At 39.1% G+C, this 22,440-nt stretch overlaps 1 protein-coding gene across 1 annotated transcript in view; it reads right to left on the reverse strand.

The window, feature by feature from the left end:
• The window catches only part of CPM (carboxypeptidase M), a 70,654-nt gene extending 48,960 nt beyond the window's left edge, over positions 1-21,694 (reverse strand). The window contains exons 1-2 of the mRNA XM_060245055.1: positions 21,627-21,694; positions 21,237-21,511 (exon numbers count right to left, since the gene is read on the reverse strand). Of these exons, the coding sequence (XP_060101038.1) occupies positions 21,237-21,390 (154 nt within the window). The 5' untranslated portion in view covers positions 21,391-21,511; positions 21,627-21,694. The remainder of the gene's footprint in view (positions 1-21,236; positions 21,512-21,626) is intronic.
• Positions 21,695-22,440: the final 746 nt, after the last annotated feature.

Consider the following 22,440-nt stretch of genomic DNA (forward strand, 5'->3'; position numbering starts at 1 on the left):
GATGTAAAAGTGATTGCACCACTTGGGAGCAATGACCATAATGTTATTGATTTCATCATTTGTATAAATAGGGAGTTGCCACAAAAGATCAACACAACCACTTTTAACTTTAAAAGGGGTAAATTCTCTGAGATGAGGCTTGTCAAGAGGAAGCTGAAAGGAAAGGTAAATAGGGTCAAAACCCTTGGGGAAGCTTGGAGACTATTTAAAACTACAATCCTAGAAGCTCAGATAAAATACATACCGCAAGTCAGGAAAGGCACAAATAGGTATAAAAAAAGCCTGCATGGTTAACAAACAAAGTAATAGAAAAGGTAAAAGGTAAGAAGAATTCCTTTAAGTGGTGGAAAGCTAGTCCAAGTGAGGTTAATAAAAGGGAACACAGGCTGTGGCAAATCAAATGCAAAACTGTGATCAGGCAGGCAAAAAAGGACTATGAGGAACATATTGCAAAAAACATAAAGATCAACAATAAAAATTTCTTCAAATGCATTAAAAGCAGGAAGCCAGCCAGGGAGGCAGGGGTAAGGGGGATTAGATCAAGGGGTAAAGGAATTACTGAAGGAGGATAGGGAAATGGCTAAGAAGCTGAATGTATTTTTTGCCTCCGTCTTCACTGTGGAATATGAGAAGTGTTTGCCCACTCCAGAACCGCTAATTTGGGGAGGGGTGTTGAAGGACCTGAGTCAGATTTAGGTGATGAGAGAAGAGGTCCTACAACTGATAGACAAATTAAAAACTGATGTCAACAGGCCCAGATAGCATACATCCAAGAGTTCTAAAAGAACTCAGAGGTGAACTTTTGGATCCCCTGACAAAAATATGAAATCTTTCATTGAAATCTGCCTCCATTCCTGAGGACTGGAAGGTAGCAAATGTCACCCCCATCTTTAAAAAGGGATCCAGAGGCGATCCAGGAAATTACAGGCCAGTCAGTCTGACTTCAATACTGGGAAAGTTGGTGGAAACCATTATCAAAGAGAATTAGTAGGCACGTTGATGAACAAAAGTTATTGAAGAAGACTCAGCATGGGTTCTGTAAGGGAAGATCTTGTCTCACTAACCTGTTACAGTTCTTTGAGGGGGTGAACAAACATGTGGACAAAGGGGACCCAATAGGTGCTGTTTACCTTGACTTCCAGAAAGCTTTTGATAAAGTTCCTCATCAAAGGCTCCTTAGTAAGCTTGAGATTAATGGAGTAAAAGGGCAACTCCTCTTATGGATCAAAAACTGGCTAATTAATAGGAAACAGAAAGTGAGTATAAATGGGCAATTTTCACAGTGGAGGATGGTAAGCAGTGGGGTGCCGCAGAGCTTAGTACTGGGCCCCATGCTTTTTAACTTGTTCATTAATGATTTGGAGTTGGGAGTAAGCAGGGAAATTGCTAAGTTTGCAGATGACGCTAAATTGTTCAGGATGGTGAGAACCAGAGAGGATTGTGAGGCACTCCAAAGGGATCTGTTGAGGCTGGGTGAGTGGGCGTCAACATGCCAGATGAGGTTCAATGTGACCAAGTGCAAAGTAATGCACATTGGGGCCAAAATGCTAACTATAAATAAAAGTTGATGGGTTCTGAACTGGCAGAGACTGACCAAGAGAGAGATCTTGGGGTTGTGGTAGATAACTCACTGAAAATGTTGAGACAGTGTGCAATTGCAATAAAAAGGCCAATGCCATGCTGGGAATTATTAGGAAGGGAAGTGAAAACAAATCAGCCAGTATCATAATGTCCCTGTATAAATCAATGGTGTGGCCTCATTTGGAGTACTGTGTACAATTCTGGTCACCGCACCTCAAAAAAGATATTATAGCATTGGAAAAAGTGCAGAAAAGTGCAACTAGAGAAATGTGCAACTAGAATTATTAAAGGGTTGGAACACGTCCCCTATGAAGAAAGGTTAAAATGCTTGGGGCTCTTTAGCTTGGAGAAATGTTGACTGTGGGGTGATATGATCGAGGTTTACAAGATTATGCATGGGATAGAGAAGGTAGAGAAAAGTACTTGTTTCCCTTTCTCACAATAGTAAATTAGTCAGAACATCTATTGCCATGACTATTAATGTCAGGTCACACCGCAATACCTAACAACTCTTGGCACAATATTGAAATAACAGAATATTGAAATAAGAGAAAGTAGAGAAAGAAGTACTTTTCTCCCTTTCTCACAGTACAAGAACTTGTGGGCATTCAATGAAATTGCTGAGCAGTCGGGTTAGAACTGATAAAAGGAAGTACTTCTTCACCCAAAGGGTGATTAACACATGGAATTTACTGCTACAGGAAGTGGTGGCAGCTACAAGCATAGACAGCTTCAAGAGGGGAATGGATAAGTACATGGAGCAGTGGTCCATCAGTGGCTATTAGCCACAGTGTATTGTTGGAACTCTGGGGCAGTGATGCTCTGTATTCTTGGTGCTTGGGGGGGCACATTGGTCGACCTCTTGATGGCACTTGGGTTTTTTGGCCACTGTGTGACACAGAGTATTGGACTGGATGGGCCATTGGCCTGATCTAACATGGCTTCTCTTATGTTCTTATCTTCTGCACTTTCTTTCTGAAGTCTCTAGCTACTATCACTGACCAGCTTATAGGGGTGGGCTGCAGCACCTCAGCAGCTGGCTTGAGGTGGCAGCAAAAGGCTTGGAGCAACAGCAGGAGAGGGAGAGAAAGCAGCAATGGAAAAGGAGAGAGAGAGAAAGCAGTGATTGGAGGATGCGATGTTGCCTCCCTACAGATACCTCACAGCTCTGCCTTGTCTTGTGCTTAAACAGCAGATGTAATCTTTCTATTCTTGTCATCAAGCATACTTATAATTGTCTTCTTACTTCCTCTTGTCTGGCTTAAAATCAAGCTGTGTGACTGATGCAACAATTTAACTTTAAACCTCTTTCAATTATGTCAGCCACATATTCAAATTTAAATGTTGACAACTGATGGTGTCCTGCTAGGATCCAGAACCTTCTTGAATGCAGCACTATGTGGGTTTTTTTCCAATTACACACATGCACACTCACACAATTTATAACCCCAGCTGTTTTGTTCACAAAGGGCGAGAAGGGATGAGAAACCTGAAACACAAGGCCCTTTCAGACACCATGACAAACTTTGCTTTCATTGCTAATGTAAAGGACTGAAAGCACGGATACAGCAACATGTTAAACTAGTTCTATCCAAAACTGAAAATAACTATACATAGTCGTTTCTCCAAAGTAAGTGTTTTACTGCTGAACTGGTAAGAAATGGAATTTTCACTAGCTTTCAGCTATTTAAGTCCTAAAGGAAGCAACTGTCTACAAAACAGGAGACGCCAGAGCCCTTTACGGAAGTTTTCAGTTAATTACTTCTTTCAATATTTATGTAATGTTTATCCAAAAAACAAACAAAAACCAGTCTCAGGAATTTGTGCTAAGGAAACAGGCATGCAAAGGTGACCATCGGGATAGTGTTGAATTGTTTTTATATGTAAAACTACCACAGTACCTTGAAATCCAGAAAGGATATTGAGGATTCACAGCCATTTATATTTAAATTGAAAACTTGACATTATTATTATAATTATTGTTAATTTTTAAATTATCCTTTAATGTATTGTTTTGTAACAAAAATAAAATTTTGAAACTGGAAAAAAAATAAGTGTAACTGAAATGCGGCATAATAAAGAATTGCTAAAAATACCATTGGGGAAAAAAGGAAAAAAAGAGAAAACTTGCCAACATTATCATTTACTAATCTGCCTTGGTTTCAGATTTATTACCATTACTTAAATCAATCTTAATAATAAGGTTGTAAACCATGATGCTAAAACTAGGCATAAGCCATCACTATTACAATGAAAGAAATTATCAGATGACTTCAGCCTTAGTGTTTGTTGATTTGGGAGATTTCAATTACCCAGACATCTGTTGAAAGTCCAACTTTGCTAAAAATGAAAAGTCAAATAGTTGTCTTGCTGACAACTTCCTTTTCCAGAAAGTGAAGAAGGAAACAAGGGGATCTGCTATCTTGGATTTGATTCTCACCAGCAAGGAAGAATTGATTGAAGAAGTAGAAATAGTGGGCACCCTGGGCAGTAGTGACCATGTGATTTTGGAATTTACAGTCTTAGGGAAGGAAAAATAATAATAATAATAATAATAATAATAATAATAATAATAATTTTTATTTATATCCCACCCTCCCCGCTGAGGCAGGCTCAGGGCGGCTCACAGACATGGAAAGTGCCATGAATTACAGTAAATACATTATACGATAAAATACAATAAAATACATTAAATAAATAAATAAATTAGTTAAAACCACAACAGATAAGGTGCTATAATACAAGACAGTGTATATCAGATGGCTGGATGTCATTTCAGGATTCAATCTTGTAGGCCATTTGAAAAAGGATAGTTTTACATGCCCTGCGGAACTGATTATAGTCCTGCAGGGCTCGAACCTCCGCTGGTAATTGATTCCACCAATGGGGAGCCATTACTGAAAAGGCCTGCTCTCGAGTTGTTTTCAGTTTGGCCTCCCTTGGTCCAGGGATTTTTAAGAGATTTTGGGAGCTAGATCTCAGTGCTCTCTGGGGGATATATGGGGAGAGGCGGTCCCTAAGGTATATGTAGTCTGACTTATAGGTTGGACTTCAGAAAGGGAAACTTTGATAAACTTAGAACTATGCTGGGTAAAAGCCCATGGTCAGAAATACTTAGGAGTCAGGAGGGGTGGGAGTTTCTTAAAAATGAAATACTGAAAGCGCAATCACAGACGATTCCTATGAGAAGAAAAAATGGGAAAAACCTAAAGAAGCTGAAGTGGCTCCATAAACAGCTCACTAAAGACTTGAGAAATAAAAAAGACTACTTTAGGAACTGGAAGGAGGGCCTTATAACCAAGTTTGAATATAAACAAATCATCAGTGCTTGTAGACAAAAAGTTAGGAAAGCTAAAGCTCAGTATGAGCTTAGGCTGGCCAAAGATGCTAAAAACAACAAAAAAGGGTTCTTTTTTGTGTTCAGAGTAAGTAAAAGAGCAAGGACATGGTAAGCCCATTGCAAGGGCAAGAAAGCGAAATTGTAACAGGTAATGAAGAGAGGGTGGAACTGTTCGATTCCTACTTTTCCTCAGTCTTCTCTTCTGAGGAAAACGGTGCTCAACATGGCAAAAACAGAACATATAAGGAGGGTATGAAGTTCCAACCTAGGATCAGCATAGGGGTAGTACATAAACACCTAGTTTCTTTAAATGAAACTAAGTCCTCAGGGCCAGATGAATTACATCCAAGGGTACTAAAAGAGCTTGCGGATGTAATTTCTGAGCCTCTGCTATTATTTTTGAGAAATCTTGGAGAACAGGAGAGGTTCCGGAAGATTGGAGGTGGGTGAATGTTGTCCCCATCTTCAAGAAGGGGAAAAAAGACGATCTGGGTAACTATCGACCTGTCAGCTTGACGACTATACTTGGAAAAGTTTTAGAACAAATCATCAAACAGTCAGTCCTGGAACATTTAGAAAGAATAGATGTGATTACTAAGAGCCAGCATGGTTTTCGCAAGAACAAGTCATGTCAGACTAACCTGATCTCTTTTTTTGAGAAAATGACTACCTTGCTGGATCAGGGGAATGCTGTAGACATCGTTTATCTTGATTTCAGTAAGGCTTTTGATAAGGTTCCACATACTATCCTTGTTGACAAGTTGGTAAAATGTGGTTTGGATCCTGTTACTGTTAGGTGGCTCTGTAACTGGTTGACAGATCGCACCCGAAGAGTGCTTGTGAATGGTTCCTCATCCTCTTGGAGAGGAGTGACAAGTGGAGTGCCTCAAGGATCTGTCCTGGGACCTGTTTTGTTCAACATCTTTATCAATAATTTGGATGAAGGAATAGAGGGAATGCTTATTAAATTTGCAGATGATACTAAATTGGGAGGGGTTGAAAACACAGAAGAAGACAGAAACAGGATACAGGATGACCTTGACAGGCTGGAAAACTGGGCTAAAAATCAATAAAATGAATTTTAACAGGGATAAATGTAAAGTTCTGCATTTAGGTAGGAAAAATCCAATGCATGGTTATAGGATGGGGGAGACTTGTCTTAGCAGTAGTATGTGCGAAAAGGATCTAGGGGTCTTAGTGGATCATATGCTGAACATGAGTCAACAGTGTGATGCGGTGGCTAAAAAGGCAAATGCAATTTTGGGCTGTATCAACAGAAGTATAATGTCCAGATCACATGATGTGATGGTATCACTTTTCTCTGCTCTGGTAAGACTTCACCTGGAGTATTGTGTTCAGTTTTGGCCATCACATTATAGACAAGCTGGAATGGGTTTAGAGGAGGGTGACAAAGATGGTGAGGAGTCTGGAGACCAAGTCCTATGAGGAAAGGTTGAAGGAACTGGGGATGTTTAGCCTGGAGAGGAGGCAGCTGAGAGGTGATATGATCACCATCTTCAAGTACTTGAAGGGCTGTCATATAGACGATGGTGTGGAATTGTTTTCTGTGGCCCCAGAAGGTAGGACCAGCAGAACCAATGGGTTGAAATTTGACTTCTGGGATCGGAAAATGACAAGCTGAGCTGATTTCCTTAACGGGGGCAGGCTGGCACTTCTGTTCGGGGTAGTAAAAGGCAAAATAATGCCTTCTGCCTACTTTTCTCAGCTAGAGAATTGTCCAAGATATGCACAGATACTTTGAGGAGACTTACCTTGGCTGAAAGGGAGTTCCAGAGGGGGCTCCTTTGAGGGATCTCTGGAAAGAAGTTGCATATTCATAATCTACAGAAGTTTCCAGAGTCATTTATTTGACTTAAGCTCGACAGGATCCGAGACTTCTTCTACAACTTTAAACATCTAATCTACAAAAGACTGGTGTTGATTTGGATAAACTACAAAAAAGTTAGGTATTGATCGCTATCTTTTCACTCTGGGACTAATTAAAGCTAAACAAAATTAAAAGGTGGGAGTTGGATATAATGGAAGCCTGAAAGGAGGAGGAAAAAAGGGGCTAAATTTGAACTTTGTAAATTTAAAAGACAGTGCTAAAAGGAGAAAGGAATTTGTTTTGTCTATCTGTGGTTGAGGAAGTAGCCCCATCGTCATAGATCTGTCTCACAGTCAACACAGGAAGTACATCAGACATCGCGAGATTTCTCTACCAGCGAAATGAGACTTGGTGGCAGGAAAAGCAGGAAGTACCAGAGGAAGAAGACGGAAGCAAGAGAAGTAAACAGCCTACTCTAGGATTATAATATCAGAGAGAAACATCGGCGCCCATTGTTGGGAGGACAGAGTTTTAACAATGTTTTTAAAGTGACTGGGACATTAAAAATTGGTGGAGTTAATTGATTTGGTAATTTTGAAATAACGACTATTGGACAGTGGTGAACAAGATCTGAATTGGATTAAGGGAAAAAAAGGAAAATTTTTAAAGTGAAGCAAAAGTCGCATCTGCCATTTTGAGGAAAATAAAAACTTTAAACATTAATGTCTGAGCCTGGGAGGCTCAGAGGACGGCGAAATTGGGTTCATTGGAAAGGGCAAGCTTCACTCTATTAAACCTGATGGTCCAAATTTAATTTGGTGAGATAAAAAATTTCGATCTTTTTTACATGTCAGATCCGAAGCAAATTCGTACTAGGTCTGCTTTGATGGAGAAAATGCAAGCCCAATTAGATGCAATGGAAGCCAGGATAATGAAGGGGGTGAAAGAAATGATAACTGCCTCTAAAAAAAAATAAGAAAAGATATTGACTCAAAAAAAAGAATTAAAAAAAGAGATAGAGAATCTCAGAAATGAGACTGTAGTAATAACAAAAAAAGTACAGGAGGTGGAAGAGAGAGTGAAAACACATGATTCCACCTTACTAAAATTACAAGAAAAGGTGATAATACATGACTGCAAATTGATGGAGACACAGATTCGTCTGAGAGGTGTACCAGAAGATGAAGAATCTGACTTGAAAGTATAATAAAAATAATTGCAGAATTTTTGGAGGAAGATCCTGAAGGGAATAGAAATATGTATGATTATATGTATAGAGTGAATTCACTCTATGCAAAAAAGAACACTCTGCCAAGAGATGTGGTCATAAGATTCATGACAAAAGAAATGATGGGAAAAATCATGAGTAAAAATTTTGAAAAGATATTGATAGTGGGAGGTAGTAGAAAAAGAATTATGAAAGAGTTGCCAAGACAAGTGTTAAATGACAGGAATGCATATAAAAAACTGACAGAAAAATTACGTGACAACGGAATGAGATACAGATGGATAATACCTGAAGGTCTGAGCTTTGAACTTCAAGGGAAAAGGATTACAATTACAAACACACAGGAACTGCGTAGATTTTATGGAAAAATAAGGAATTTGCACCATGATGGATTACAAATTAATATCTTGGAATGTAAATGGACTAAACTCACCACAAAAAAGAAGGGCAACATTTCATTGGATAAAAAAACCCAAAATTGTAATATAGTTTGTTTACAAGAAGTGCATATTAGACAAAAGGATTATAAATTTTTATGAAATAAGCAATTGGGACTAGAATTTTATACATTGACTGAACAGAAGAAGAGAGGAGTAATTTTTTATATTAAAAAAGAATTAGATCCGAAATTGGTTTTTAAAGATAAAGATGGAAGGTACATTGCAGTGGAAATTTCATTGAATACTAAAAAAAACTTTGTTGGTGGGACTTTATGCTCCAAATGATGCAAAGGACATTTTAAAAAAAAATATTATGCAACATCTTGATGAAGTGTCTTATCAGCAAATTTTGTTGATGGGGGGCTTTAATGGAACAATCCAGAACACAATAGATAGATCTGGGAAGAAAAAAATTGATAAAGAAGGGAAATTGCCAAAATCTTTTTTTTTGAACTGGTTAAACAAGAGAGTTTGGAGGATATATGGAGGAAGTTCAATCCTGAAGTACAGGACTAACCTTTTTTTTTCAGCCAGACATAATTCTTTTTCTAGAATTGACATGTTGTGGGGTACCAAGGATTTGGGACTTATAACAAAGAAGATAGAGATCTTACCCAAAATAGGAGCTGATCATAACCCAATAATGTGGATTACAAAATTGTCTAAAAAGTCGAGAAGATGGAGAATAAAAGAAAATTTACTACAAAATAAAGAAATAGTGACATCTTTAGAAAATGAAACTAAAGCTTATTTCCAAGTTAATGATAGAGAAGATATAGAATTTCAGACAGTATGGGATTCCTATAAGGCAGTAATAAGAGGAATATTAATAACTTTGAATAATAAAGATAAGAGAGCAAAAGATAAACAGATTTTGGACATTCAAAATGAAATTAAGAAAAAAGAAGGTGAATTAAGAAAAAGGCCAGGGAAAAAGAAAATAAGGGAGATTACAATATTGCAAACACAAATGAGACATTTGTTAAATAAGGAAATGGAATGGAATTTGAAAAAATTACAACATAAATCTTTTTAGGGAGCAAACAAGCCTAGGAAGTACTTGGCTTGGCAACTGAAGAAAAAGAGAGGAAGTAAAATTATTAACAAAATTGTGGCTGATGGGAAAGAGATGGTGGACCAAAAAGGAATAAAGAGAGAATTTTTAAAATATTATGCTAATTTATTTAAGGGTGTTAATGTAAAGAAAGAAAGGATTGAAACGTATTTGCAAAAAATTAAAATAGCACCCTTAACTGAATATATGGAAAAAATTTTGAATGATCCAATTGAAAAATAGAAATGGAAGCAGCGATTAATGTAATGAAATCTGGAAAGGCACCCGGACCAGATGTTTATACGGCAAAAATTTTTTAAATGCTTAAAGAGGAATTAGTACTGAAATGGGAAAATACCTAATACATGGAAAGAAGCTGTAACTTCGTTGATTCCAAAGAAAGATAGAGATGTCACGAATGTAAAGAATTATAGACCAATTTCATTATTAAATAATGACTATAAGATATACACAAGAATCCTGGCGGAACGGCTTAAACAATATTTAATAAATTTTATAAAGGAAGATCAGGCGGGTTTTCTTCCCAAGAGGCAAATAAGAGAAAATATTAGACTATTGTAGAATATTATGAGAGACACACAGAGAAAGAAGTTGCATTATTTTTTGTGGATGCAGAGAAAGCTTTTGATAATCTGAATTGGGACTTTATGTTTGCAGTAATGGAGAAAATAAAGCTGGGGGAAAACTTTATAAGAATGATAAAGGCAATTTATACTGAACAACATGCAAGGTTATGTATAAATACAGATCTCACAGCTGAAATGAAAATTAGCAAAGGTACAAGACAAGGTTGTCCGCTTTCGCCATTGTTGTTTATAATGCCTCTTGAAATTTTATTGATGCAAATACAAGATGATGAAGAAATAGACGGAATGAGAATTAAAGGTTTTACCTATAAATATAGAGCATTTGCAGATGATATATTGTTTATAAATGAAAATCCTACACAAGTAACTCCTTTGTTGTTAGCTAAAATACAAAATTTTGGAGAATTGGCGGGACTTTATGTTAATAAGGAAAAATCAAAATTTTTATGTAAAAATATGCAAGTAAATAAACAAAAGGAATTGCAGAGGCTAACGGGATGTGAGGTTACCTCTAAAGTAAAATATATGGGTGTGGAAATAACAATGAAGAACATTGATTTGTTTAAAAATAATTATGAAAAATTATGGCGTAAAATGGATGAAGATATGATAAAATGGAACAAACTTAATTTGTCATTGCTTGGGAGAATAGCTACAATTAAGATGAACATTTTGCTGAGAATACTGTATTTATTCCAAACTATCCCGATTGTGAAAGACAGCAAACAATTTAATAAATGGCAAAAGAAAGATTTCAGAATTTGTATGGGCTGGAAAGAAACCAAGGATTAAAATGAAAGTTTTAACGGACGCTAAAGAAAGAGGAGGATTCCAATTACCAGATTTAAGACTATATCATGAAGCAGTTTGTTTGGTATGGATAAAAGACTGGGTGACATTATTGAATAAAAATCTTTTAACGCTAGAAGGTCATGGAAATAAATTCGGCTGGCACACTTATATGTACTATGCGAAGAAAAATATGGATGGTTTTTTCTCTCACCATTACATAAGAAGTAATTTGCTAAATATCTGGATGAAGTATAAGAAATATGGCGATGAGAGAAAACCACTATGGATAGTGCCTGCAGAAGTAATTAAAATAACAGCTGAGCTAGGAGAAGGAAAATGGATGTCATTCAATCAATTATTAAAAATACAAAGAGGTAAACTAGAGTTGAAAACTGCTGAGGAGCTGAATTATAAGTATGATTGGTTTCAAATGCAACAAATAAAGAGTTTGGTGGAAAGTGATATTAAAACTGAAGGAATAAGACGAGAACAAACGGAAATGGAAAAAGTTCTGCTTGGAGATAATGAAAAACTAATTTCGAAAATCTATGTTACTCTTAAAATGGTCTACGGAAGATGAAGTAGTGAAATCTCAAATGATTAAGTGGGCAATTAATGTAAATAAAAAAATACAGATGGATACATGGGAATATTTGTGGAAGAACTCCATGAAACTCTCAACATGTCAGAGTATTAAAGAAAACTGTTTTAAGATGATGTATAGATGGTATATGACTCCTAAAAAGTTGGCATAGATGAATAAGATGCCAGATAGGTGTTGGAAATGTAGAAAACATGAAGGTTCTTTCTACCATATGCGGTGGACTTGTGAAAGAGCAAAAATGTATTGGCAGATGATTCAACAAGAGATTTCCAAGATCTTGGGTTATGAATTTAACAAAGTTGCAGAGACTTTTCTGTTAGAATTACAAATGGAAAAATTTCCAAAAGAAGATAGTACTTTAATCTGGTACTTGCTCTCAGCTGCTAGGACATTGTATGCGCAGTTGTGGAAGCAAGAAAAAATACCAGAGAAATGGGATTGGATTGTAAAAGTTATGACATGGAGTGAAATGGACAAGTTAACAAGAACCTTAAGAGACTATGATTTAGAAGTATTTAAGATGGAGTGGAAGAAGTTCACAAGATACGTAGAAAAAGAGTGGGAAATAAAAGGACATTGGACAATTTTTGATAATGACTAAGTATAAGAGGGAGGAGGATATGAATTCTGATTCTTATTAATTAAGGGTACCTTTAATAATAATGTTTTAAGTATAGCACACCGGCGGGGGTCAATTAACGGGGGGAGGGGTAGGTAGAAAGTAATATATGGGATAGAGGGAAAAGGTAGTTATTAATGATGCAAGAAATTGAATATATGACCATATGTAATTACCATAAAATTGTTTGAAACAGAACCAACAAGTTGAAATTAAATCAAAAGAGTTTCTGGCTCAACATTAGGAAGAATTTCCTGACCGTTAGAGCGATTCCTCAGTGGAACAGGCTTCCTCGGGAGGTGGCGGTTCTCCTTCCTTGGAGGTTTTTAAACAGAGGCTAGATGGCCATCTGACAGCAATGAAGATCCTATGAATTTAGGGGGAAGTGTTTGTGAGTTTTCTGCATTGTGCAGGGGGTTGGACTAGATGACCCTAGAGGTCCCTTCCAACTCTATGATTCTAAGACAGATTTGTGCAAGTGCCCAGGTGCAGCCTCTATATTGTTCTGTACCAAGTAATGTAACGTGCCTGTTCAAGTATGTGGGGGGAGGAACCCCTGACTTTCTCTTTTAAAAGACAACCTAGAACTTTGCCTCCAAAATATCAGTTGGGATTTGAGCCAGAGGGTCTTCAGCTCTCCACAAACTAAGTCTTCTTGTAGGTTTTCTTTCCTGAGTAACTGCAATGGAGGAGCCTGAGAATTCTATAGACCAAGCCCAAGGTTCCACTTTCTCTTTACCCCATCTCAGTGCCCCACTAGAATCCACATTCATGACTCCATTTTCTTTTAAAAGGGATACTCATATAAAGTATTATCTGTTAGATCAAATCAGGAAGTCTAATGTGTAGTGTCAGACTGTACTTGCAATTCTACATCTAGCTGGGATATACATGAAGAAGTCTACTTCCATGTACATGTGCTTGTAGCTGGGTCAGAGAAACTGTATCCAGGGGTGGCCAACGGTAGCTCTCCAGATGTTTTTTGCCTACAACTCCCATCAGCCCCAGCCATTGGCCATGCTGGCTGGGGCTGATGGGAGTTGTAGGCAAAAAACATCTGGAGAGCTACCATTGGCCACCCCTGCTGTATTAGAGAATATATAAAGTACATTCAAAAATACTACATATATACATATTCATATTCACCTGCAATATCATCTGATAAAATTATTGGCAATAAACTTCTGGGTTGCATACATAACCAGATGTTGAACACTCTAGGCATTCTGCTGTGAAGGAATATATATAATGAAAGATTGTAACAAATTTGAATCCATTCATTTATACACTGATTCTAAGACAATTAGGCAAAGAAACACTGTTTCTGGTTTTCTCATTAAAGTAACTGCTACAGACAGCTGCTCTTACACTCAGTTCTTCAAAAAGAAAGGCAAGATAAGAGATCTCATTTCCTCTTTAAAGTACTGACAGCTTCCTACAAAGGTGGCCTGTGCAAAACCTTTTAGATAAATTAATTCTAGGCAAAACAAAAGTACAATTCTTAATTCTGTATTTATATAAAGGAACATACTCCAATACTACTTTTGTATCTGTTTACTATACAGAGATCTGTGCTATGCTGATATATACTGGGGAGCGCTTTAATAAAATTGATAAATTAGCTCTGTACTAGGCACTCTATAATAACTTCAAATGATGTTTTGCATGCACCATTATTACAGTGCTACAAATTAAAATGATTCCTCATAAAATGTGTGTGCATTAACTTTCTAAACATATTCTCACAAGTGAGTCCACAAATGATATTTGAATTTCCTTATAAGAGAACTTAAGAAAGCCATATTGAACAAAATGTACTTTTGATTTTAAAACTTGTTATCTTATTAATCTTCTCACATTAGCAATGTTCAGAATATACTCACTGAGGTTTAGTTTATTTCAGGAACATGCCAAAGACAAAACTGAGCATATGTGGAAGAACTAACTGGTTACAGACACTTTTTCTACAGGCATTTTCCCTCAGTGTGAGTTACCATCAGGAACATGCAGTAGACTGGAAATGCCATCTAATGTAGTCTATATGATATGACAGTCTGTAGCTTAGATACCATATTTAATGCCAAAAGCCAGAATTTGTTCACATGTGACAAGAAACTGGGTAAATTTAAGCAAAAGTCACTTTCATTTCTACTGTCTCTGCTGCTATATAATATACTTAATATGAAGCCATGCAAAGATCCTAGAGCTCCAGAATACCCTTCACGATAAATTTTCATGTTTCAGCATAACTGGGATTAGAAGAACATTTGTGCTTTATTTTCAGTCTTCTACAATGTGTGGAAAGCTTTCACATTGAAAGAACAAACAACTAGTCATAAAAAGGAAGAATGACATATTGTTCTAAAACTTGTTTTTAAAAACCTTAATTACTTAAAACTATATATAGGTCTTTGGATAGAGGTGATAATACCTTGCAACTGGGTTTATTAATTTGTTTTATTTGAAATATTTATATGCCTGTCTTTCTCCTGAGCATCTCAAGATCCAAAGCAGCTTATAGCTGTGCAGAACTAGAGATGTGTTCAAAGCTAATATCTGCTTCCTCTGACTTTTACAAGACTCTCAGACAGAGTCAGAATCTTGCTGAAGAGTAAAAACAGTGCCAGCTCTGTAGTCAGCCTGTCAAGCATGCTATTTCTAACTGTTGCTTTACTCCTACTTTGTCATTCTCCCTTTCTCCCCCCCCCCTCGCTTCAACCTCCCTTTCTTTCGTAGATGCATAATAAATCTCTCTGCTTCAGAATATGTAAGTATCCTTGTATTAGAAGTGCAAAATGCCTCTCCCGCAGGTTCTCACCAAAAGGTCTTATCAGCAAGTAAAGAATGTGTGAGAAAAGGAGATGTCTACATTCTTTAGTACCCAAAGAGATAGTTGCTAGTAGCCTTTGAACTATCAATGCAATTTGCATCTATATGTTATTCTTTTGAAGTTATCTGTAACCCTGCCTTTAAGTAACCTTTAAGATACTTTGCTCTATGACAATCTGTATCACTTCCAAGGTTTGAGTCTTTGGAACAAGTCATGGAATTTCAATAAAACAAGTATTTGATTCAAAACAAAAGCTTGATTATTTCGAAATATCGATGCTTGACATTTTGGAAGTGATCCTCCTTGGGAATTTAACCGAACTGGCAACTTTCTAACTGTATGGTGGAAAGACCTCCAGATAACGGCAGATTCCCTACAACTTCGGATAGGATACGAGGCGGACCCAGAGAAGAGGATGCTGGGGTGAGGACACCGCCATGGCACATCATCGACGCCTGTCGAGTCACGGGGAGAGGGTCACCCTTACACATCCAACAACTGTTTATCACCCCTAAAGTGTGGGTACCCAAAACCTCCATAACCCTAATGAACGGTGCTCAGAGAGAAGCAATCCTGGCAGGGCCATCCTGACGACAGCAACCAGGGGAAGAGAGCAGCCAGGACGGTGAGAATAATGAGACCCAAGGAGGAGGACAGAGGTGACCCAGGTCATCTGTGCCCAGATGAGGAGGAAGAGGAACCTGTCCCTGATGACTGAGGGCTCTTCCAGATGGTGAGGGATGAGATGGTCGAAATGGCCAAATGCCTGAGGGACGAAATGCAAGCCAATGCCACATTCATGGCGCAAGAGATGAGGAGGCAACTGGAGAGAATACTGTAGCCGACAGACCTGAGAAAAGGGCCGATACCCCCTATGGTGAGGCAGTCGGCCGCACCACCAACTCCACTACCTCTCCACACCCGAGACTATGGGAGAGGGAGAGAACTGGATTCCACCTTCAATGGGGATCCTGAAGAGGTGGAATATTTCTCCATTCAAACCAACAGCTTCATGCATTACTGGGGGAACACCTTCCCTGACAAATTCAGCAGAGTGGATTATTTGAGATCGAAACTAAAGGAGGTGGCGAAGCGCTGGTAAGTGAGTCTGCACAAAACCAGGAGCCCCGAATTAGATACAGTGGCCACTTTTCTCCAAACTCTATTAACCCAATATGAAGACCTTCTCCAAGAGACCCGAGCCCTCACCGCTCTCTGAGACTTGCAGCAGGGATCTAAATCTGTGCGTGAGTACACTGCTGAGTTCCGGGCCAACACGGCCAAAGTCTGGGGTTGGAATGAACTAATGAAAATAGAGCAATTCCAGAGGGGCCTGAATGCAAGCGTACTAGATCAGGCGCTGCAGCAAGCTCGCCCCACCACGCTGGTAGGGTGGGTGCAACTGGCCAAAGAGGTGGAAACCAACATGAAACGAGTGGCCCTGCAACAGCAGCAGAAGCAAGGGGGTAAGGGGGGACGTGAGTCTCAGTCGGGGGCAAAACCAGATGGGAAAAAGGGTGGCACCACTGGGGGAGCGACCACCGACACTGTTTTCGATGCGGAGACCTAAACCATCTGGCTGCCAATTGCCCAGAGCGACCTCGAGACCCCCCCCACCCCAAAAACAAATTGTGGGAAAATGAAGTGTGCTTGGAGCACACAAAACCTTAAATTCTGAATAAAGCTTTGTTGGTCTTAAAGGTGAACTTGACTCCTGCTTTGTTCTACTGCTTCAGACCAACACAGCAGCCCACTTGGATCTGCCTTCTTATTAGCTCACTCTGTCTCATCAAGGAACAGCAGAATTAAAATACAGTCCTCATAAATCATGCATGTAAATGGTACTGTGACAAAAGAGAAGCTAGAAAGGTTTCCCATGGTGAAACAGTTAATACAACAGACTACACCCTATATTTAGCAGACACACGACTTCAAAATTATCTGGGTCAAACATAACTTGCTTAATCTGATGTAAGGTGTGGGAACAATGTACCATTTCTTATGCAAAGATATACAACTAATATTTATAGGCACTCAAAAGATGTGGATTTAAACCACTACTAAATCAGTAATCTAATAAACTAATCCAAAAGCTAATCCAAAATTACTGGTCATTATTTATGAGGAAAAGATCCTTTCAGTCCCAACAGAGAGAAGGGGGGGGGGCAGGTGCTCCTGCCCTAATAACTGGATCAGAGCTCCCAATATGCATACAAAAGGGATTGCTGAATGCAGTCATCTTTGTTTTTTCCTAAGCAGCTTCTTTTTCCATTGCTTCTTGCATATGCAGCAAGAGAACTGAATATGAAAACCTACTGTTGCACAGATGTCATCCACACTAGATTGGTTTCACTCTCTTTGCAAGATACCTTATTATCCTATTCACATGAGCATCTGAAAAGTCTAAATGATTTACAGAGCCATCCTGAGCTGAGTGGCTTTCATTGACTTTGTTGCTCTGAGCATGCAGAAGTCTGCATGCACATGAAAGCTTATATCCAGAATTAAACTTTGTTGGTCTTAAAGGTGCCACTGGACCCAAACTTTATACTATGCAAAATAAACGTTGGTTGTTTTTTGAAGTCCAAAAACAGGTGACAAGGTCAAAGGCAAGGAGACTAATCTTTAAATCTCGTACCTTTAGTGAAACATTCCTCATTGGCAAAGACTGCAATTCCTTGCCATCTCATCTAGATGACATCACATCTCATTTCAGGAGTGTACAAGGATAGTTGAGTCTTGTCTAAAAACTGTAGTCATGTTTATTTGAAGCAAGCACTCAATGAGAATCAGGGTGACTCCATATCAAACTTTAGCTCTGCACTCCTGCCCTGTCCCCTCCTCCACTCCCAAACACTGCAACAGAGTTTTTACAGCTTTGGCATTAACTCCTCATGCAATCATGCACCTTCAGGATTTTGCCCTACCTCAGAGAGCATATTCACAAATCTGTTTGGTTATGAACTTTCTGGGATTACTGTGCTCAGAGTGGGTCTGTTCATACTGTAGATGGGAAGGTGTTACTTTCTGCACCTCCTTGTCTACATCTGGTGTCATTTTCTGTCAGTTTCTCCTCACTGGTGGACTTTTTCCCAGCTTAAAACATTTGATAGTAGGTACAGCTTTATAATATTATGACATTATAACAATATACATATTACTATTTAAAAAAACAACAATTGACGGCAGGTACAGGGGCAATAAAATAGAGATTACCCCTGTATGAAAGTTCTGTTGCCACTGTATAAGGAGAGAACAATGAGGAATGGTCCCCTTGTAGAAGCTGTCGTACTCCCAAACTAAGTTAAGATTAAGGTGCAAATTGAGGGGATGGAGAAAGCGTGATAAAATCAGCCAAAACAAGCTTTCCAGGAGGAAAGTAATTTGTTTACACTTTCATCATTAACAATTATCCAAATTAATTAAAACACACCCATACACTTACATATGGCTGCAGTGGGTGTACAACGTATCTATATGAGTCTGTGTCAACAGATGTTGTACTGCCTAGTGAGCACTGAAGACAAATTTGATTTATACCACACAAGTGAATAGCAGAAAGAAAATGCAATGCACCATTACACTATATTGTTCAGGTAGTGCTGTTGAGTACCAACCCCCAGGCAATCCTGTGAATAGCTATCATTTACTTCAATATGAAAAAAGTAAAGCAGCCATTTGACTACAACCCCTAGTAACTGTGTGCATTGTGATAAATATGAGGAAGTCGGGTGTATACATGCAATCAGAGCTATCAAAATTTATTTCATCATAACCTTCACTTCTCCAAACACATGATATACTTTTATACTTTTGACTAGGTCTTCTTTTAAAAAAACAGACTCTTTTTGTGACTTCACAGCCTGTCTTTCTGTAGTTTGCAGCTTTTAGTATAATGATGTACATGTATCCGATGAAGTGAGCTTTGACTCCCAAAAGTTTATGTTTGTTTGTCTTTAATGTGCCACTGGACTCCTGTTTTATTTTGCTGCTACCAACTGATATCACTACCCATCTGGAATCATCATTTTTTGTTCAATCTCTCTGATGTCAATCATGCTATCTTTTTGTTCAGTTTCAGTTGTGATTGACAATAGAATTCTGGAAATGTTTGATTATACCAGTCTTAGTTACTCACAGTTCCATCTCTTTTAATGTCTTGTAATAGATGTACCATTGGCCGACATGCATAAACAAATACATTAATCCATAGATAAGCAAAGGGCTGTTATAGATACTTTACAAAAGTAGAATGGCACTTTTGACCTCCAGTTCATGATGCAGGTCTTTATGATGACCCAAGAATGAAAAATTTTTAAATTTGTATTCTGGATTAGTTCTTGACATTGAACAATGTGGTATTATTTAAGGGTTAATTAATCTCAATGACAAAGCCATTGTAGTTAATTCTTTGCTCTGACATGCCTCCTTGTATCCAGCTACAGACTGTGTTTCAGCAAAACTAGATTAAAAAGGATCACACACACACGATGCACTTCTCGAGAATGCAGTTTTTGTACTGTATTCCTCTAAAAGCTCCATCATTTACTAAGCAAGGAAAAGATGTTTGGCCTTAATTTCATTACCATACTTGATAGAGCATAACATAGAATAAATCCATACAGATCTTAACAGGATTGTACATACACACTGTCAAGCTGCAACAGACAACCCAGCAAGGAGTTTTCAAGGCAAATGAGAACCAGAGGTGGTTTGCCATTTGCCATTTGCCTTCTTCTGCAGCCTTCCTTGTTTCTGAGGTCTGACAAGATCACACTATACCATACCACCTCCCCACCTTAACAACCCTGCCTAAAACATCTTCAGTTTATAGCAGCTTGCTCTACCCAAACTCAGCTGTTTACACATTAGATAGCTACCTTGAAGTAAGAAAAGGTGCCTTAACAACCATCTATTTGCATGGTACAATCAAAGCAAGTATTTTCTAAACCAAAGGCAGTGATTAAACTGGATTGTTTAAAACATTTAAAAGTCAATTATAATTTGAATGTTTCAGGAAAACCTCCCATTGCCTCTAAGTTAGTTTCCAACATATAAATAAATCACAGGTTATATTGCTGATTTATTTTTCTCTGAAATGCAGCTGCTAACAGCTGCCAGTCCAAAGAAGTTGATTCCTTCCCATAGCAAGGGTTTCTTGATCAAAGCACCACACTCTGCTCTCTATTGTTGTCATTGTGTGTTTGTTCATGAAGGGGATAAGGTCTTCCCACCATTCCTCTGAATAAACTGGAAGCTCTCCTCCTCCACTTAATAAAATGGCATGGGGAAGGAAGACACCATGTGCTACAAAAAACATTACAAAGCACTAGTCAACAGATGCCATCACCCACAAATCCCACACAATGCTTCAATCTTTCATAGACCTATAAACTGGGGATTTGAAATAACAGTGTGTGGATTCTTGGGTTTTTAAAAATGTATTTTGAGCATTCAGAAACTGTTATCCCCCCCCCCCCCCCAAGAAATGTGATAGCCCAGGAAAAAGATATTTGGCTCTCCCTGAAAATATATTTGGCTCTCCCTGTGGCTTTCCACATTTTAAAAATAAAATAAATATAGCTAAAGGATATTGTTAATTATCATTAAAGTCTAATGTATCAACCATCAAACTCATTTTCATGTTAGTTTATCCAGTTAAAAACACAGCAAATTTAAAAAATGAGTACCACCAATCTGTCTCAAAATGTTATGGATGTTATCTGGTTTATTTTAAGTAAGTGGGATTACCCTGCTGATAGCAGCCTGCACTCCTCTCCTAATCATGTAGCTTTTATACAGAAGAAATGCTGTGTCTCAATTCTGTTGAAATGAACAATTTAATCCAGGTTTAGCATTGAACAGCTTCCTCTGGATTGGGGCCATTACATGGACATGATGGTACAATCCTGCACAGAGTTATTCCAACCCATTGATTTCAATTGGCTGGAGTAACTGTGCAGAACTGAAATGGAAATCCCATTAGTTTAACTGGCATTTAATGCTACTTGGTGGGCTTTTGACTAACATGCTTCTGTCCATAGTCCCCCAAAATAAATAGCAGTCTGTAAAAACTGCCAAAACGATGTAAATTGTACATTTAATGTCTTCATAGTGAGGTACCACTCACTGCATCCAAAGAAGTGGGCTCCAGTCCAGGAAAGCATTTGGCAGAATAAAAGGCCTTTAGTCTTTCGAGGTGCCCCAAGACTCCTCGTTATTTTGGCTGCAACACACTCGCATCTATCACTATAGAGCATTTCCCAAAGGAAGTTCTCTGTCCACAACAGAGCGTATGAAGACCAACCCTACCTTCCACGGACTTTCCAATGCTATACAAGTGAGTGATGGAGGAGTGATTCTTGTGCACTTCCCTTAGAAAAGCTTCCAGCTCCGCAGTGTGGTGGTAGCTGAAGTCCAACCCTGTCACCAAAGGGAGCGAAAGCACAAGGCAAAGGATGCCCATCTTCTAGGAAAGAAACGGAACCAGTCAGGAGCGCGAAGTGAGGCGAGGAGAGTTGGAAGAAAGAGCAGAGCCCCAAGCGGAACGGAGCGTCTCGCCTCCTCCCGTCCTTCTTCCCACAGCCCTAAAACAAGAACAGACAGACATCTACTGACTAACTAAGCACAGCTACGCCGGGGAACCGCACGAGCCTCTCCCGGCGTCAGGCGCCTCTTGCGCGCCTTCGCTGCCGCACTTACCTCAGTGCTCTCGCTAGAAGCCTTGCAGCGGCCGCGGCTCTGCCTCAGGGGCTGCCGAGCAGGAGTGCGAGGCGCTCATTAAGAGGCGCCGGCCCAACCTCTCCGCGCGAGCCTGTGCCCAGCTTCGATGAGTGACACGGCAGCCATCCAGTCCAAAGCGGGGAGACCCGCCTACAGGGAAAGAAAGTCCCCTTCTCCGGCTGGCTGCCGGTCCCTGGAGGAGGCTCTGAGTGAGCGAGCGGGGCGGCGGAGTGGAGGAACGGGGACAAGTGCTATAAGTGGCGACGGAAATCTTTCTGTGACCCCCCCCCGCCTCCTCCCCGCGCCTTTCTAGTGCAAAAGTGTAAATCTGAAGCACAAAGATCTGCCCGTCTTTGCAGTGTGATAGATCACTGACTTCAGTCCTCGGATTACCCTGCGCATTTCAAAGCAGGGTCAGCGAAAACTATACGACCCATGCCACCCCCTTATAATGCCCTCTTATGTAAAAGGAAAAAAGAAAAGGCACTACTTAAGATTCAAATATAAGAAGGAAGCCTTGGTGCTTTCCATGTTGGAAATAATATCAGGCAGTCCAGAATAGCTGCTACTTCAGTTCTGCTTTCTGCAAAAATGGGACTGGTATGGTGGCCAGCGCTCTTTACACCCCCCACCCCAATCCACCCCGCCCCCCAGGGAACAGAGTGGAATTAAGTTCCAGAACTTCTCTGTGGAAACAAAATTCTTTTTAAAAATCCCCCCCCCTTTAAAGTTCATGAGGGACACCTGTGTTTCTTCTTCATTTCCTCCATGAGAATCCCAGCACCTTTTCCCA

The sequence above is a fragment of the Heteronotia binoei genome, chromosome 8 (genome assembly GCF_032191835.1).
Source record: "Heteronotia binoei isolate CCM8104 ecotype False Entrance Well chromosome 8, APGP_CSIRO_Hbin_v1, whole genome shotgun sequence".
NCBI classification, from domain to species: Eukaryota; Metazoa; Chordata; class Lepidosauria; order Squamata; family Gekkonidae; genus Heteronotia; species Heteronotia binoei.